At 57.3% G+C, this 18393-nt stretch overlaps 2 protein-coding genes and 1 long non-coding RNA gene across 11 annotated transcripts in view; 1 reads left to right on the top strand and 2 right to left on the bottom strand.

The window, feature by feature from the left end:
- The window catches only part of LOC144302397 (palmitoyltransferase ZDHHC11-like), a 43603-nt gene extending 40529 nt beyond the window's left edge, over positions 1–3074 (bottom strand). For all 5 annotated transcript variants that reach the window (XM_077879675.1, XM_077879672.1, XM_077879673.1 and 2 more), the window contains exon 1: positions 2862–3074. In XM_077879675.1, coding sequence (XP_077735801.1) covers positions 2862–3074 — 213 coding nt within the window. The remainder of the gene's footprint in view (positions 1–2861) is intronic.
- Positions 3075–4553: 1479 nt separating this feature from the next.
- The window catches only part of BRD9 (bromodomain containing 9), a 29615-nt gene continuing 15775 nt past the window's right edge, over positions 4554–18393 (bottom strand). For 3 of the 5 annotated variants that reach the window (XM_077879665.1, XM_077879667.1, XM_077879668.1), the window contains exons 13-16: positions 16659–16697; positions 13048–13147; positions 10620–10793; positions 9067–9768 (exon numbers count right to left, since the gene is read on the bottom strand). In XM_077879665.1, coding sequence (XP_077735791.1) covers positions 9668–9768; positions 10620–10793; positions 13048–13147; positions 16659–16697 — 414 coding nt within the window. In that variant the 3' untranslated portion in view covers positions 9067–9667. Of the gene's footprint in view, positions 4677–9066; positions 9769–10619; positions 10868–13047; positions 13148–16658; positions 16698–18393 lie in introns of those variants that run through there. The other 2 variants (XM_077879666.1, XM_077879670.1) reach the window with 2 other exon arrangements.
- LOC144302400 (uncharacterized) lies at positions 4783–9598 on the top strand. Its single transcript, XR_013369258.1, has 2 exons — positions 4783–5452; positions 5542–9598. It is a non-coding gene; the product is annotated as an uncharacterized LOC144302400 (long non-coding RNA).

Here is an 18393-nt window from a genome sequence, read left to right as displayed (position 1 = left end):
GCAGGTAAGGCTGGGCCTGGATGTGTGGTTGAAGCCCTCTGCCCCCATGGCTACACTTGGCTCATAGGAGACCACCGGGGAGACTGTGGGGACAGCATGGCTGGCACTCCAACCCTCGATGTGCAGGTACCTAAGGCATGTGACCTGAGCCTGATGGGCCAGGCACATGGAGCTGCCTGTGGCCAGTTTCCCTAGATCTCCCCATGCTTCAGGTGTCCTGGCCAGGCCGCCCCTGGGATGAGTCCCCCATCCCCCAGGAATGAAGAGGCACCCTGGGGCATGGAGCCGCCCAAGCAAGAACACAGCCCAGCAGTTTGTCTGACCTAACACCGCCCAGCCAGCACTCAGGCAGGTTAAGGGGGGCCCTCACAGCCCAGGTCACCCACAGAAATATGGACCAGAAGACCATTCACTCAGCCACACACTGCGGACATTGATGGACATCAATGAGCAGGGGCTGAGCCCCCAGTGTCACGGAGTGGGTACCACACCAAATTCCCGCTCTCATTTATCTCAAGAGGATCTCAGGTTCCCATGAACGACAAAGAGGGAAAGCAACAGGGTAGGAGGTCTGGCTCTCAGTTAGAAGAGGCCTGGTCCCCTAGCAACAATCTGTGTTTGGTAAACAGGCAATGGCGCCAGCCCAGGACACCCGCCAGCCCAGGACACACGCCCTCCCGTCCTTCCGGTTCTTCAGCAGGAAGAGGTGAGGCGCCCCCAGAGCCACCCCCCCCCCCCCCGCCCCGCGTCTGCCTCACCCCAGCCCCTGGAATCAGAGCGGGATGTCGCCAGCACTGTCATAGCAGTGCAACAGGGGCTTTTGCACCCTGGCCACAGCCACAGCCCCTCGGACTAAGTCCCGTCACATCAGACACTGGTCCCTCTGCACAGTGGACGCTATGGGCTGGGGGTCAGCCTGCTTCCCGTTGCAGGATGGCGGGGGAGGCTCAGACTCTGAGGGTCAGCCAGGAACCCATGGACCCGCCTCCTGAGCAATGTCTTCCTGAGGTGCCCTTCTCTGTGGGGCCCAGAGGTCCCTGCAAGTGTGGCAGGACACTGGCGCCCCCCGGTGGCCAGAGTGCAGGGCCCAGGCGGCAGTGAGGCCTGAGGGAAGTCCCCAGGCCCAAGGGTCGCCTGCTGTCCCAGGGCAACCTGAGTCCTGGATGTCCGTGAAGCCAGCTGGAATCGACCTGTGGGCCCCAGAGCAGGTGAGTGCCAGCGTGCCCCCTGAACAAAATACACAGGGAAGCTCAAAAACACCCCCAAACAGGCTGAGCTCTGGTCAGTCGAGGGACCATGAGGATGAGGGCTTGTAACCCAGCACGTGAGCAGACCCCAGTCAGGGGCACACATTAGAATACAGACAAGGAGGGGCAGCAGAGACAGGGGAGCCCACCCGCACCTGCTGGCTTCCACTGCTCTGCTCCAGCGGCTGCCACCTTGCCCTATGCACAGCCTCTATGTGAGCTGAGCACACAGGAGGAGTGGCAAACAGAGACTCCCCCCCAACAAGCCCCAGCCAGAGGGGGCTCCAATGGGAAGGCCTACCTGCAGGCTGGCCCCGCTATGGGGGTGGTGCACAGACCAGGGCACCCGTGGACACAGCGCTGGGCCAGAGTGGGAGACCCAACACCACATGCAAGGTGTGAACTATGACTAGATTCTGGGTAAATTACTCCCATGTTTTGAGGACCACTGGAGAAATTTTAAGATAGGCTGCCTTTAAGATGGGTATTCCTACCCATCCTGTCGGCAGTGAAAGCACAAGTGCGTTGGGCCCTGCCTCACACCCCGTCAGACCACCAGATGGCAGGAGGGGCTGCTGGGCCCGGGGCACACAGGACCCATGTTCCCCTGCTCTGCTCCTGGGGACCAGGCACTCTGAGGGCCCTGCAGGGGGACCACCAGGTCAGGGGCCACCGGGCGCAGGGGAGGCAGTGGGCATGCCCATCAGGCCATGGCGGATGCCTAGGTACACTGGTGGGGTCCGCAGCTGTGGCCCCCAGACACGGACACGCTGGTGGAACTGAGATCCGCCACCCACACTGTAAGGCGTGAAGAGGGGCATGGTGGGCGACACCTGGGCGGCTGGGGGCGGAGCACAGCACCTCCACGCATCCTGCACCATGGCCTGTGTTGTGAGTCCCAGCAGCCGGCAGGCTTTCTCTCTGCCAGGTCCGCCCCAACCACCACAGGCTCCTGTATTACCAGAGGGACCAAACAGGAAAGCACAATGATGAACAGCTGAAGGCGGGCCACCATTATAATCAGTGTTATAAAAACACCGCCTTGGCCCCCGGCATGGCTCCCCACCCAACCAGTTGGACCCAGCCCACTGTGGACATGTGAGTGGACCCTGAGACCAAACCCTTCACTCTCTGAGCCAGATGGGCTGTTCGGATGCGAGGAAGTACCTGTGTGTGTGAACACGGGCATGGCTGCTGTGGGACTGTGCCCATGTGTGTCTGCATGGATGCTCTGGCCATGTGATTCCTTCCCGTCCTTGGCCCCACCCCGGGGCCCCTCCGCCCCTGGCCACCGAGAGTGCTCTCCCCAAACCAAGGGTGGCCAAGCGGCAGACATGCCTATGCTTTTAGTTAGGACTCAGAGCCAGTGAGCCACACAGGGAACAGATGTGGGCATCAGGCGCTGTGGCCATGGTGGCTGTCTGGGGTGAACAGGGGGAGTGGGATCAGAGGGCAGGGTGATGCACCTGGGGATGACTCAGAGCCGAGGACGGAGCAGTGAGGACAGAGTAGCAAGGGGAACCAGCAGGCATGGCCTGACCCCGAGCCAGCTTGGGGAGGGCCCCTTGGGAGCCTCCCTGGGACAGCAGGTGCTGCTCCCACAGTAAAGGATACACCGTAGGCAACGTACTTCCAGTTATGTGGCAGGAAGGGAATGAAGATGCCAAAGTTGGCAACAGCCAAGATGAGGAATGTGGCCCAGGCCACCACCTGGAAGGAGTGCAGGGGCCTCGACCAGCCATTCACTCGGGACAGGTGGGGGGGTGAGGCCTGCTTGCCCCCGGCTTCTGGGACGACCCATCTCCAGCTCCTGCTGCACAAATCCATCTGCAAGGGGTGCAGACAGGTGTGCATGGATGCTTCCCATGGCCTGTGTGGCAAGGGAACCCCAGGGCTGCCCACATCTTGAGGAATATGGTGGGTGGAGCCCTCCAGGGTGCCTGGGGAATCCCGCAATTTGCCCAGGCCACAGCAGCAAAGCACTGGTGCTAACACTCTGGAGGGTGTGAGGCCCACAGGGCCCAGGACCCAGGAGGGTACGCGCCAGGGACTCCAGTGCAGGCCTGGCCACGACCACCTCCAGAGATGAGTGTGGGCTTTGTTTACAAATGTGCACTGATGCATCAGGAACCCCATCATGTGCAGGAGGAAGACAGACACATCAGGATGAGGCCCTCATCCCTGGGGAAACCGACAATGAGTCTGCAGGAAAAGCAGACCCTTGTTGGTGTGACCATGTGACACTTTCACCTGCCTGAAATCCTCAGAGAATCTTCCTGTAAGTTTCCCTTAAGGACAGAACAAGATACCACATCCCCAGAGAGTCGTACTATTCCTGCCACAGGACGAAGATCTGAGGACCGTGGAGCTTCTGGGGCCTCAGATGCTCTGGGGTCACTGGGGTTGAGCCCAGGGGCTGGGAGGGAGCTGTGGCCACGTCTGGCCAGGCAGCAGGCTGTCAGGATGGGTGAGCGACACGGCACAGCCACCACAGGTGGAGCCCTAAGACTTTGCCACAGGAGGGCAGAGGGTGGCTGCTGTCCATGGGCCAGCTGCCTCGTTCCTGGGCTGTGGGGCCAGGTGGGGCTTCCCTGGTCAGTGGGACCCTCAGGGGCCCATGGTGGGCATCCCACTGGGCCAGCAAGGCCAGAGCACTGGGCAGTGGGGTAGTACCCTGCATGACAGTGCGATTCCTGAGTAACCGCAACATTCAGACAGAAGCGCCAATCAACAGAAAGAACACTGCCAAGAACCAAACCCCGTGATGGAGAAGGTCAGCTCGAGAGAACGCGCAGACCTTGGGACAGGAAGGCAACGCCATGGCACTGACAGAAGAAATTCTAAGTGACATGAGAACAGAGGTAGAGACACCACTCATCCTGCAGAAGGAGCAAACGCGAGGATGTGGGTCAGCCCAGGGCTGCCCGCACTGGCACCCTGTCCTAAGGGCTCCCCAGGATGGAAATGTCACCATGACCAAGTGTGGAAGCCCCAAAGCTGCAACTGGTATTGCAATGTGTAAAATTTAAAAGAGTGATTCTTCAGGTTCTGAGAGCGGTTTGAACCTCAACAGACTCTGCCCAAGTGTCACGAGTGTGCAGTGGCCAAGCATGAGGTCTGGAGGGACACCAAGTCCCTGCTCCTCCAAGGGCTCCGGGAAGCTCCCACATCAGACCTGGAGGAGGCCCCGAGACCTCGGGAGGCACCGAGGGAAACGCACAGGGGCAAGTGCAGCCCAGGGTTGCAGGGGTCACGCCTGGACAGAAGCGGGCCGCGGTTGGAGCGCCACAGGAGGCGCACACTCACCCTCGATTCCCAGGAGCAGGCGGGGCAGGCGTGGCTGTAGTCAGTCCCCAGGGCTTCGCAGCTGCGTGGGCTCTGGCGGGCAAGGGTCCCCTCCCATGGCGGGCACTTCGCTCACACACACCTCTGTGCATGAAAAAAACACACGCTCTCCTCAACTCGTCTGACGTGTGTGCAAAAGGGGCAGAGCATCTCCTCTGCTCTGATCCTTACTTAGCTCATGGGGATCACACCAGTTCAAAACTTGCAAATGAACCCTAGGCTCGCAACAAATGTGGGACATCCTGTCTCCTGGGGTGCGAAGGGCACAGTTAACGTGGGCTCCACGTGCAGACAAGACACCCGAGAGGACACCACCCTCCCTGAACATGCATACGCCACACACGCATCACATGCACACCATACACACAACACACTGTATGCAAACCACAGAAACATCCCAAACACACAACACATGCACCACAAATGCACACCACAGACACACAGGGTTTCTGGACCCATTTCTCTTCCTCCTCTTTCTCAGCCTATTTCCTTGGCCTGGAACCGCGCGCCCCATCCCCGCCAACAGCCAAGATCTTGATCTTGCGCCTGTCGTGGTGTCACTGTCTCTGGACAACCTCCCTGACACCCGCCAAATCTACTCCTGTAAATGCTGAAACTGATAGTCTGGACCCCGCCTGTGGGAAGGGGGAAGCATGACACCCCACTGGGTAGACCTGGTAGTGGGCTTGGGAAATGAGCCTTGCTAGGCCTGGGGCCCATTTTAGCCCATTTGGTTCCTAACATTTGTGTTTTGTCCTCCCTAAGGGTTCTAGCCTGTGTCCTGGTGTGCGATGCTCCCACAAGACTACTGTCACCTCCACGTCCCCAACACGAGCAAGGCAGACTTGCAGGAGCTTCGTGTAGGTGCCACTGTGCTGGTCCCCCCACTGTAGATGGGGGCAGGAGGCTGAAACTGCTCTTCCTATATCTCCTGTGTCCCCATCCCCAGGTGCAGACCCTGTCACACCGTGCTCCCCAGCACAGGGCATCCTGGGCACCCTGCCTACGTATTTATGACACTACAACCTGTGCAGATGTGACCTTCTGGACTCATCACCTAACACGGTCCTGCCCGCTTCTCAGTGGTTGCTTTGCTCTCTATCCCACCTGGGACGTGCAGAGCTTACACCTGCTTACGTTCCGCAGTCAGAACAGAAGCTCGAGGCACCTACCCCCCCCACCCCGGGAGCCAGAACCCACTCTGCGAGCCCCCGATCAGCGGTCCAGGCTGGACAGAAGAGCACGGGCCTCTCGCTTGGCCCAGACCCAGCTAAGGACCCCTGGTTGCCACGGCAGCAATGGAACCCGGGGAGGTGCCTCATAAAGCCAGGGCTGCCCCCCTCCCTGGAGCCCCCACTGCCTGCTGGGGGAGGGGCGGGGTGCAGAGACGGCATAGGGGCCCCCAACAGAGCGTGCTGGCAGGCAGCACCCGCAGGCGGGAGGCCTTCTACTTGGTCCCGAGTTCTGACTACAGCACCTCTCACGGCAGCCCCTCAGTGAACCAGCAGAAGGCTCCTGCCACCTCTTCTTTCAGTGGCAGGGGCCTTGATCCCAAGGCTCCTTGTGACGTCTGACCTGGTGGCTAAGTCTTCTCTAGGGGCCCAAACTCACATGCTCTGTCCAGGTCGGATCGGACACCACTGTTCCCAGTCTACCCCCTCAGGAGCCACAGAAGGGCCAACATGGGGGGGGGGGCGAAGGGCACATGGACACCATGTGCCAGGAAGGGGTCCCTCCCAACGATGGCTCAGCACAGACGTCCCCTCCCCTGCCTCTTTCCTCAGGGTCTCAATCATCAAGAACAGGACATTTCCAGTGCCCATTTGGGTCCAAGGACCCCCCCCCCCACAGCCTTCTCTGACCCTTCCCTGGTGGGGGAACAGCAGAGGCTCTATAGACCCCAGCATCACACACTTCCTGGGGAAAGCCACCTAAGCCAGGAGTGCTGAGCGGCTTCCCACAGGCAGTGTGTGGCCCTGCTGCCCGGCAACCATGGTGGTTGGGGTTTTTCTTCTCACCAGACAGCAGGGCCAGGCCCAAGATGGAAGAGAAGCCAGTGGGCAGGGCCAGGGCGGCCATGAGAGCCCTGCTGGGGTGCCTGGGGACTTCTCCTCTGGGCAGGGAGCTGGGCCACGCGGCTGGTGCTGAGGCCTACTTCTGGGCTGGGTCAGTCCCCCTCCACCCAGTCTGTGTTCACTCGGGCTTCTGCATCTTTACACTTGTGTCCCTCTGGTCCAACATTTCCCAAGGAGCAGAGTACACATGCGGATGAGAGGGACGCTGATCCTGGCCACCTTGTGTGACCATGATGGGCAGGAAACAGGGCCCGAGATGAGAGGGGCCTAGGGGGTGAGGGGGCTGGAGGCCAGGCTGCTGGCAGTGGGGAGAGTGGCCGCCCCCTGTGGGCCCTGCATACAGCACCTGCCCATGGGCAGACCACCAGGTCCCTGCAAGGGAGGAACCAGAGACCCATGCAGCTGGGCCTGCCGGCCACCACTATCCATACTGCTCCCAGGCCAGGCCAGTGCACCACCAGACACCTGGGTCTCAGAACCCCGAGCATCTGGCCAACAGCACAGGAGGGACTGTGGACGGTGGGAGGTGTCAGGAGTAACTGAACTGGTTGCTGGGAACTGGACATGAGGGCAGGGCACCCTCGAGTGTGGTCATTCCATGCACACTCATTTCTGGAAGGCCTGTCTCTGGCAGAGCATGCAAGTGTCAGCAGCAAGGCCACGGCTCCTATCTGCAGTGATGCATCGCTCTAGCTGCTGGAAAGTGCAGTCTGTACAGGGCCTAAAAGTGCTTTCCAGTAAATTAAGATGAGCAACATCTCTGCCTCTTGCACGGAACATGCTTCTCCAGATACACCTGTGTGCAGGCTGCCAGGCCCTCCCCAGGGGTTTTCCTGGGGCCTGTGACCTCTAGACCCAGTGCCCTGCACCTCAGCAAACCCTCAGGTGACTCGCCCTGGGATGTAACAGAGCCCTCAACTTTGTTTTCAAAAAAGGAACACAAGCAAATGTGCAGGGTGGTCAAGTTGGATATTGTTGCAGGAGAGACATGGGCAGAGGGAGGGGAGATGGTGAGTGTCACGAGTGGACACCGGCAACCTTTCATGACAAAGCTTTTTGCTGAAGGCACTGACCAGGAGCCTGCCAGGCTCCTCAAGCAGAGGGCCCAGGGAGGCAACCCAAGCCCCAGGTTCCCCCTTCATGGCTGTGACACCGCCAGCAGCAGCCTGAGCCCTGGCAGGGTCCATGGCAAGGACAGGGCATCCCTGGGCCCATGCTGACATACCCTACATGAAAGAACTTTGAAAACACTGTGCTAAGGAAAGGAAGCCAGGCACAAAAGGCCATGTAGCGCAGATTCCACTAAGACGAGATGCTCAGAACAGGAAAATTCATGGATGCCAAAGTGGACCAGTTGCCAGGGGCTCCAGGAGGGGATGAGAGTGGCCGCTAATGGGGATGGGGTTTCCTTTTGGGGTGATGGAAATATTCCAGAATTCAATAGTAGTGGTTGCACACAACATTGTGAATGTACCAGATGACGCTCAATTGCATATTTTAAAGTGGTCAGTGGTTAATTTAACGTCACATGAATTTTACTGAAATAAAAAGATGGCTCAGTGGGCCCTCCTATCCCAGTCTTCCCTCCTGTGGGGCATGTGGCCTTCTGAGTAGCAGCCTGTGGCTCCCCAGGGGCCATGCCCAGACGGCAGGAATCCCCAGGTCGCCCTGCCCGATCTGCCCATCTGCAGCGCAGGCACATGTGATGAGGCCCTCGGGGGGGGGGGGGGGGCTGGTCCCTTCATGGGGGGATGGGGCTCTGTGGCCTCCTACTGTCTCAGTAGGTCTCACAAAAACCTACACCAGGGCCATGTCCCAGAGGCACAGTCGTGAACCCCAGCTGGGGGCCAGGGAGAGGAAAGGGCTCAGCAAGGCAACTCCAGCCTCTGAACCCAGGGCCAAACCTGCCCAGAACCTCACCTTCGGAGCCCTGGGGAAGGCAGAGCCCACCCGCAGACCCGCACCCTCCTGACCTTGTGGTGGCAGGCTGGCAGCTGACCACGGTTCACCCTCCAGCGGCTCGTTCCTTCACTGGCACTCTGCCACAGCTGCTTCCTGACACCTCGCTTGTGCTCCCTTTACCTCATGTTTGTGAGGGGCCCTGTGCATCCAGGGGCGCTCGGGGGCTGGGGCGCATGGCGCCACCCACTGCCTCAGTCATGCACACTCTCTCTCCCAGGACTGACTCGCCCTGGGATGTAACAGAGCCCTCAACTTTGTTTTCAAAAAAGGAACACAAGCAAATGTGCAGGGTGGTCAAGTTGGATATTGTTGCAGGAGAGACATGGGCAGAGGGAGGGGAGATGGTGAGTGTCATGAGTGGACACCGGCAACCTTTCATGACAAAGCTTTTTGCTGAGAAGTCCCTCAGTAGCAGACACCCATGGTGCTACGAATAATTATACGCAATCACTCTGTGTATTTTATTGAGATCTCTGTTTTGCAAATGTAAACAGGCATCCAGTAAACACATCCAGAATAAAAAGGTCTATGGACACAGCACGTGGCCGTGGCCAGGAGGCAGTGTGGTCTTCCAGCAGAAGGCAGGCCTCGCCCGGCACAGGAGGAGGAGCACAGGGCCAGTCCCGGGCCGGGAAGGTGCGGGCCCCTAGGACCTGCCTCGGAGACGTGGGGGCACAGGGGGTGGGCAGGGCAGAGAGCACGTAGGAGTCCCGCTGTGGGCAGGTCCGCATCCCAGGGAGCACAGGCCAGTGCACAGACGGGCTTTACATTCTGCTCAAAGCTCAGACACGGACACCGGCTCAACCCCATGTGGCCGCACACCCTTCTGTGTGCTGCCCACTCTTCAGGGTTCATGGGGCTATGCACACAAACACTGGATCCGTGCGTGGCCGACATGGTACTAGAGACAACTCACCACCTCCCCAGGGCTGCTTCCCGCAAGCCAAAGGGGACAAAATGGAAGTCTTTGTCTCAGGACAAAAACTCTGTACATGCAAATAAAAAAAATTAAAAAATAATGGAAGACTATCTACAAGGCTAGCTCTTCGTAGAGGCTGCAGGTTCCGGAGACTGCAGAAACTCGTACGGGTCATGGGTCACCTCTGGCTGCTCCCCAACACTGAGGCGAGAAGGGCTTCCTGCAAGTGTGGGAAAGACGGGGCGCTCACACGATGGGTCTGCGCACACACCATGCACCAGACCCGTGGAAATGTGTCCTCGTGACTGTGGTCAGCCACAGAGCCATGGACCCTCCTCCTCCCACCCCCCACCTCAAGCTGATAAGCACCCCCTAACTGCCCAACATCAACAGGGGCTCAGCAGAGCTGGTGCTCGTATCTGAGAACTGAAACAGCAGCTCAGGGAGCTCACTGAGCAAATTCAAGAAGCCAGGAAGCAACACTTGGTTCCCTTCCTGGAGGAGCTGAAATCCGGGTGGCATCCATGCATCTGCCCAACCCGTCACCCTACTCGTTAAAGAGAGAAGGCCCCAGGCCAAGGCCACCTGCTCTCCCCACATCAGAGTCCTGGAGGAACAAAGCATTTCTCAACACCCTATTCTAGGACTAACAAGAACAGCAGAAGAAACCAACGTCCCCAAAGTTGAACTCAACATGCCTGTCAGTGTCCGGGGCCTGGTGCTTCCCTGTCCAAGGGCCCTGGGATGTGGCAGGAGCCAGGGCTCCTGACACAGGGACAACCAGCACCCCACGGCCAAGACCACAACACCTAACACGGAGTAAATTCCATTCAAAACACTGACCCTGTGTACTGCCTGACGAGGGAGACGTGGTTCAGAATCCCCGGAGACAGGGACGCCCTGCGGAGGGAGCAGGGCCTGCAGAGTTCTGGGGGCTTGACCCGCAGCCCGTGTGAGCACCCAAGTACCAGGATCTTCGGCCCCGCCCACCAGCGGCTCGGCTGCCCTCTTCCCAGATGATGCGCAACGCCTGTGGGCTGAGACAGACGCTGGGGCCTAGGGCTCCCTTACCCAGGTGGTGCTGGTCCCTGTCAGAGGGGGAGGTGTTGGACAGGGAGCTGAGGTTGGAGGACGGCCGGGAGCCCCCACGCTCTGCCTGTGCCTCGTGCAGGTCCTGCAGGAGCTTTGCTGTCTCATCCAAGTTCAGGTGGCCGTCGTCAGCATCCAGCTCCTTCTTCACTTTCCCTGTGCAAACACAGGACGACTGGATGCGGGGCTGCCAGCAGCCTTGGCTAGCACTGCACGCCAGCACCTGTGGCCTGTAACCATGTGCTCTCTCTCACTTCTATGCACGCTCAGGATGACAACCAATGTGCACGAAGCTGGGGGAGCACAGGGAAACCTGGAGGGCAGGGCAAGATCGCCAGAGTAGACGAGAACCAGGTGCCACGTCCAATCTGGGCCATCTCACACACACAGCTATAACCCACGCCCCGCTGAACCCCCCACCCCCCCACATAAACGAACAGGATGCAGGACAGTGTGTACTAGAGGCCTGAAAATGCCAGAATAGGCCACAGGCCAGAGCCGGGTGGGGACCCAGAGCCACGGGCAGTCTAAGAGCAGGTGAAGATGGGCTGCCTAAACACCTCCCAGGTCTGGCGGGAAGGGGACCTGTGTGTGCATGGGGAGGTTACAACCCCCGGAAATTCAAGAGCTCACACACGTCTGCAACACCTGTGGCCTATGTCTGCAAAAGGATATAGCCCAATGGTGGGACCAAGGCCCCCCTACACTAAATGTGCCTTGGGGCTACCCCAAGAACACTGCAAAACAAAACCTGGGCAGGGTCTGAAGGTTACACATCACTCACGGCCTGTCAGAAAAAGACCCAACACGTCTGATGGCAGAGCTGCAGGGTGACCTGTGGGGAGCCACCACCAGGCAGGAGAGCAGGAAAGGGTATGAACAAGACAGACACTGATCACTGACTGGGCACTTGTCCCTCAAAGGCAGAGGATAAAGGTGGGCAGGGGGAGAGAGGTGTCTGTAACAAGCCCCCCACCCTACCCCGAGAATGGCAACAGCGGGTCAGCCGTGGTGGCTGGACAGCCAGACACAAAGCACAGAAGGAACTAGGCAATAAATGGCAGAACTGGGGACCCAGCTTGCCAGGGGTGATGAAGTCGACAAAGCCCCAAGGTCACCCAACCGAACCAAACAGGAATGGTCAAGCTAACAAAGGCATGTGGAAGCACGTTATAGCCAAACTACCAAAACCAGCACAGATGAGAAAATCGTCAGCAGAGTTCGAGAAAGAACGGCTGGCAGAGCGTTACCACTGCAGCCTCAGACCACTGGCCTCAAAAGCTCGGATGGCCCCTGGCTGCTGACGGTCCCCACCACCCCAAGACACAGGGGTCCCTGCACATCAACTGACCACACCGTCGATGTGGTTTCCAGTCAACACTTGCTGTTCTTCCTGGAGCCTGCGATCTGCAGACGTACCACCTGGTCTCCCGCAGACCCCGCCTATGTCCCCATTCCCTCTGTGCATCCTGGCACGTACCCCTGTGCTATAGTGGACCAGAGCCAGGAGGCCCAGGGAACCCTCAAACCTGGTGGTCAGCGTGGGGACCTCCAAACAACTGGGAGAATAACCAGGAGCAAGATGGTAGACCCAAACTGGATGGGGTTACTGCACTACACACACTACACTAAAGACACCCCACCCTAAGGCAGAGATGCAAGACCCAGTCTCATGTCATCTGAAGGTCAGTTGAAACCCACTTCTGACATAGCCAAGGTTTGTGAACCTCAGCAGCAGTGACCCCTGGGGCTGGGTTGTTCCTGGGGGGCTGCTCCCTGCGCCTCAGAGTGAGTGTTCAGCAGCATGTGTGGCCTCCCCCTCAATGCCAGAAGCACATCTCCAAGTGTGACGGCCAAAGACGTCTCCAGACACCACCATGCGCGATGGGGGTTTGGGTGGACGAGGTAGGGGAGGGCGCTCTCAGGAGAGAAACCCCGAGGTAAGGCTCCAGTGTGTCCAAAGTAGAGAAAGAACACCATGAGAGCCATTGGTCAGCAGGAAGCCAGGTAGTCAAGGAGACCCCGAAACCGAGTGCTGTGCAGAGCAGAGGATGTTGTGTGTGGCAGGGCAGGGGTCAGCTGTCCACAGGGGCACGGCCACGTGGGTACATGTACACACACCAATGCAGCGATGGCAGGCTGAGGCCGGCAGCTCATCCCTGTGTGAACTGCACAGCAATCCTGCACTTGGAGCACGATGGCAGAAAGGAGACTGGGGCAAGACTGCTCAAAGGACCCCTGGAGGGGGTCCCAAGGATGGTGGCCACACTCCTGGAAGCAAGGACATGCCTCAGTGTATCAGTCCAGACCCCCAGGGGCTGCCCTGCAGGCTACTGCTGCACCAGGGCCAAGAGCAGAGTCCGCCTCTTCCAAGGAGCCCAATGACACGAGCATGCCCAGCACAACCTACCCAGAGAGCCAAGCATGGAGATATCCAGAGAGGCGTCAGAGTAGGACTTCATCGCCATGAAGTCCAGAACAGAGCTGCCGTCGCCCAGCGAGTCCCCAGCCTGCAGGAGACAGATAGACACGAAGCAGAAGACAAAAGATGTCACTGAGCGAGTAGTTAACACCAGCTGAACTCACAGGAGCTACGGCAGCATTGGGGCCCCACACCCACAGGCAGGACAGGTCCACTCTGCTGCGTCCACATCTGAGCAGCAGGCAGGACCACAGCATGTCCAGTCCACACTGCCACACCCACGATCATGGGGGGAACTCAGGAGGGCTGCCCTGTGGAGACCAAACCGACACCACACAAAGGCTGTGGGTTCTTGGGGACAGGTCCCAGCAACCGACACAGGACACCAAGGGCTCACGACTGCCATGGACTGCACGCTAGATGGGGAGGCAGACCCACGCCAGCGTGTTCCCTTTCCTCTGTGGCACCTGCTGCCCTCCTGCACCTCTACAGTGTCAATTCCTGCTCTGCGTCATTATGGAAACAATGCTGCGTTCCCCAACACTCACTCCCCACCACTTGCAAAGCTTCCACACCTGTTTGTTGTTCGAAGATACTAGGATATAACAGCTAACATGTGGCTACCTTAAAAATAAACCTAAAGGAGCCATCTCTGGTATTTTAAGGGAGACCTGGGTCACTGCTGGAGAGCTACTGTCCAATGAGACTGCACTCCCCGACATAGCTTGGGAGGACAGTCTTCACCATCTGTGAGCCCTCTCCCGTTGGGCTGTCTTCCCTGGGTGTGAGCCCTCTCCTGTCAGGCTGTCTTCCCTGGCTGGGAGCCCTCTCCCGTCAGGCTGTCTTCTCTGGGTGTGAGCCCGCTCTCATCGGGCTGTCTTCCCTGGGTGTGAGTCCACTCCCATTGGGCTATCTTCCCTGGGTGTGAGTCCACTCCCATCGGGCTATCTTCCCTAGGTGTGAGCCCGCTCCCATCAGGCTGTCTTCTCTGGGTGGGAGCCTGCTCCCATCGGGCTGTCTGGGGCTGGGTGTGAGCCCTCTACCATCAGGCTGTCTTCTCTGGGTGTGAGCTTACTCCAGTCAGGCTGTCTTCCCTGGGTGTGAGTCCACTCCCATCGGGCTATCTTCCCTAGGTGTGAGCCCGCTCCCATCAGGCTGTCTTCTCTGGGTGGGAGCCTGCTCCCATCGGGCTGTCTGGGGCTGGGTGTGAGCCCTCTACCATCAGGCTGTCTTCTCTGGGTGTGAGCTTACTCCAGTCAGGCTGTCTTCCCTGGGTGTGAGTCCACTCCCATCGGGCTATCTTCCCTAGGTGTGAGCCCGCTCCCATCAGGCTGTCTTCTCTGGGTGGGAGCCTGCTCCCATCGGGCTGTCTGGGGCTGGGTGTGAGCCCTCTACCATCAGGCTGTCTTCTCTGGGTGTGAGCTTACTCCAGTCAGGCTGTCTTCCCTGGGTGTGAGCCCACTCCCATCGGGCTGTCTTCCCTAGGTGTGAGTCTGCTCCCATCAGGCTGTCTTCTCTGGGTTGGAGCCCGCTCCCATCGGGCTGTCTTCTCTGGGTTGGAGCCCACTCCCATCGGGCTGTCTGGGGCTGGGGCTGGGTCTGGGTGTGAGCCCTCTACCATCAGGCTGTCTTCTCTGGGTGTGAGCTTACTCCAGTCAGGCTGTCTTCCCTGGGTGTGAGCTTACTCCCCTCGGGCTGTCTTCTCTGGGTGGGAGCCCTCTCCCATTGGGCTGTCTTTCCTGGGTGTAAGCCCCATTCTATTAAGTTCTTCTAGATGATTTGTAAATTTGTTTCTTTCACTTGGCTTTCCTAAGAGTCACTTCTGTCCATGCTCTGATAAATAACTTCTCTTAAAAGAAGTGTTACAGGGATAACTTTGGGCCATCAACACACCAGGCTGAGCTCACGTTTACAGAGTATGGCAGCAGCCAGACACCAGAGTGAGTGCTGCCACAGCCCTACAACCACCCCACAATTACCACCCTCTCTGCAACCAGAGACTAAGGCTTGGCACGGTCTGTCAGGGCCCCACACAAGGCCCTTGCTCCTTACACGGCTAGAGCAATTATCCCACAGCTATGGCTTTCAAGGTTATTACAGGTTTACCTGATGATCCTAATACATGAGGCACCTTAAAGCTCGTAAAAACAAGTTCAAAGAAACTGGTTTGCTTACAATATTTCCTTAGAGACCACACACAGCCACAGCCTCCACACACACCCCAAAAACATCCTAGAGGTTAGCGTGCCCTGTGGCTCTCCTACAGGAAAGTACTCTGGTGCCCACCTTCCCATCAGCCAGTTTTGCATACTTGTTAACTATGAGATCTATGCTCCAAAGTAGTGTGGAAATGACATTATCATTAGAGTCTGTGCCTTTAACTGTGTTAAAAATTTAAGTCTAAAGAAAACCACGAATGGTGTATTTGCAAAGATGTCTGGTGCCCTAAGTGGTGACAGGGAGACACTGCAACAGATGCTGTGAGGGGTGCATGCACCAATGGAATGAGGAGAGATGAGGCAGAGGCAGGCACCTCCTCACATGCCAAGACCAGGCCACACACCGCCTGCCAGCGGGAATTCACCCAATGGCTGGCTGCTACCATGGGCTTGAGAGGGTGGGGAACTGGGGCCTGGTGCTCCCGGCACAAGGGACAGCCTAGGTGACAGGAGGCCTCTTCTGAAAGCTCCCTGGGCAGCCCCTGGGCTGTCTGCATGGAGGCGAGGGTGGTTGGACAGAGGGAGTGAGTGCTGGGCTCCCAGCTCAAGACGGCCTGCAGCACGTCCCAGCTCTCCACAGACACCATGTGGAACGTGTGCTCCAGGCCAGAGGCCCTGAGGACCCCACCTGCGTCTCAAACCTGGCCACACCAGGGAACACACCCTCAGAGAGACACCCATTCTGTCACACAATGAGCCCCACCTGATGGGCACCTGTCACACCTGCCCTGAGTGGGCCTTCTGTCCACCAAGGCCAGGTAACACCTGTGGCCCAGGCCCCCACAGGCTACCCCAAAGCCTAGGGCTGCTGCTCCAACACAGGGGCTATGTTCAAAGCTTATCGTCAATGTGCACGTTTCAAGTTACTCCCAAGGAACACGAAAAATGCGGAAACTAAGAGCAGACCACAATTAAGTTTCCTCAAATCCAGACCGTCTGCTTTAGGTTCTGGGAATGCTCCAAGGACACGGGTCTCCAAAGCTGGCCTTCCTCACCAGTGTGCAGTACACACGCACCTGGCTGACAGCACACAGTTCCTGCTGAGAGGGCTGAAGAACCCACTGCTCTAGGAACTAAGCTTACTCCTCGCTTTACAGGCCCCAACAGGCCCCCTGCTCCCCCAGGCACCTGCAGACACAGAGCCCCCAGCATGGTCACTGCTCTGCGGGCTGCTGCATCTGGGCTGGAAGAGAAGTGCTTTGGCTTTCTATCCTTTACCCAAGTCATTAAAAATCAGAGTCGGGGAGACTACCACTTAATCAGTTTCTCAATAAAACACATGAACCTCTTCTCAGCCATCCCATTTCAGAGGCTGAATGTGACCCTTCCCCACAGGAATGCTCATAACTAGGTTTTTACTTATGTGTCTGTACAACTCACCTTCACTTCGTCTGGAGGCTTCACTGGAACATTTCTCCTCTGCAAATCAAAACAGGAGAGAAGCCAGTTTTTCCAAAGCAGTTCTATATAGGACCATCCGTTCATGTCACATCCGCATGCGTGAACTGAAAACAGCTTACTATCACTAGGATTGTCCCCATGATGTTCACACCAGAGTGTGAACCAGAGCTGGGCCCTGCCTGCTTCCTTGGAGCTGGCCGACGGAGTGAGACAGCCAAGCCGACCTGTAGAAGGCACGATTCATGCAGCCCCAGCCAAGACCCCTGGCAGGTTACCGAGTGCCCGGAGAGTACCCTGGGCGAGATGGAGATGAAGAAGTGAGAGGGCACCCACGTTATTCCACAAAGTTACAGCCTGACATTGAACTGTCTCAGGGGCAACACGGGAAAAATGCCAAGACTGGTGGTTTATGTGTTTGATGAAGAGGTACCTGTGCCCTCAGATGGGGGACATTATGGGGCCACGTACCCTTCTCATCAGGCTACACAGCACCCACTTCACTACTACTGCGTGACCACATTCCATATGGGACTTCGAGCTACACATGACTGCATGTGGAGATCACAAACCTAAATCCAACTACCCTACAACCTTGCAGGAGCGTCACCTTCAGCATACCCTAGTGTGTGCATGTACCAGAAACGATCATTCGGCTTGTAGGCTTTTGCATCTGAGACCTTTCGTTTATAATAATGTTTTAGAAATCCACTTCCACTGTGATTTTTATAAAGTGAAACCGAAAAATAAATATCGTCACTATTTCACACATAAGCCTCTGCTAATGTATACACTTTAGTATCAAACGTTACCCAATCCTGAAGCACACTGGAAATCACACAACTCCTACCATGCAAGTTCACTCAGAAAAGTCATCCAACCAGAATCTAGAAAGCAAAGTGAGTCAGCAGGATGTGATGGGGCTTTCTGCTCTAACCACCACATGGCATAAAGACAGAGCTTCAGACGCTCGGCCCAGGGCAGCGCCGGGAGGAAACCCTCAGGCCACAGTAGCCACAGCAGGTTGAAAAGTGAGAGTTCACAGGCTGGTGGGACAAAGTCTGGAGAGGACAACTCATAGCAAGGGCTTCAAAATCCAGGAGGAACAAACCCAGCAGACAGGAACCTGTGCATACAGATGGAACACTACAGGGCCAGGTGTGCACGATGGGACACATCTGAGCTCCACTTGGCTAAGCAAAGCCCTCACTGCAGTCCACCAGAAGGGACCCCAGAGGGCCATTCCTCAGTATCAAGGCCTAACTCACCCAACATAAAGGCCACCTAGACCTGCCCTGATAAAGCTTAAAAACAAACCCCAAGAAATCAGGTAACTCACAAGAACTCTGCCAAACGGAACGCCAACATTCTTTAAAGGAACACAGTAAAATCCAGACCAGCCTTGCCCAGCGGTAATAGGAGCAGACATCAAACTTCAGTTTTCTACTAGCCAATGAAAACTAATGTTAATGCACTACTAACAATACATATTTCACCTAATCTAATGTACCAAAAGAATTTTTTAACATATAATCCAAATAAAACAATAAAATATTTTTACATTTCATTTTTTGTACTCATCTCTAAAATTCTGGTTTGTAGCTCACATTTTCATCCTAAGTTCAGATGAGCCACAGTAATGTTTCCACCAGCCACCTGAGGCTGCTGGCTGCTCTATCAGCAATCTAGATGGTAGAGACTCAAGTGTGACGCCCAG

This window comes from Canis aureus, chromosome 31, assembly GCF_053574225.1.
Source record: "Canis aureus isolate CA01 chromosome 31, VMU_Caureus_v.1.0, whole genome shotgun sequence".
NCBI lineage: Eukaryota > Metazoa > Chordata > Mammalia > Carnivora > Canidae > Canis > Canis aureus.
The sequence above is the reverse complement of the archived record's forward strand: the minus strand, read 5'-3'. Positions and strand labels throughout refer to the sequence as shown.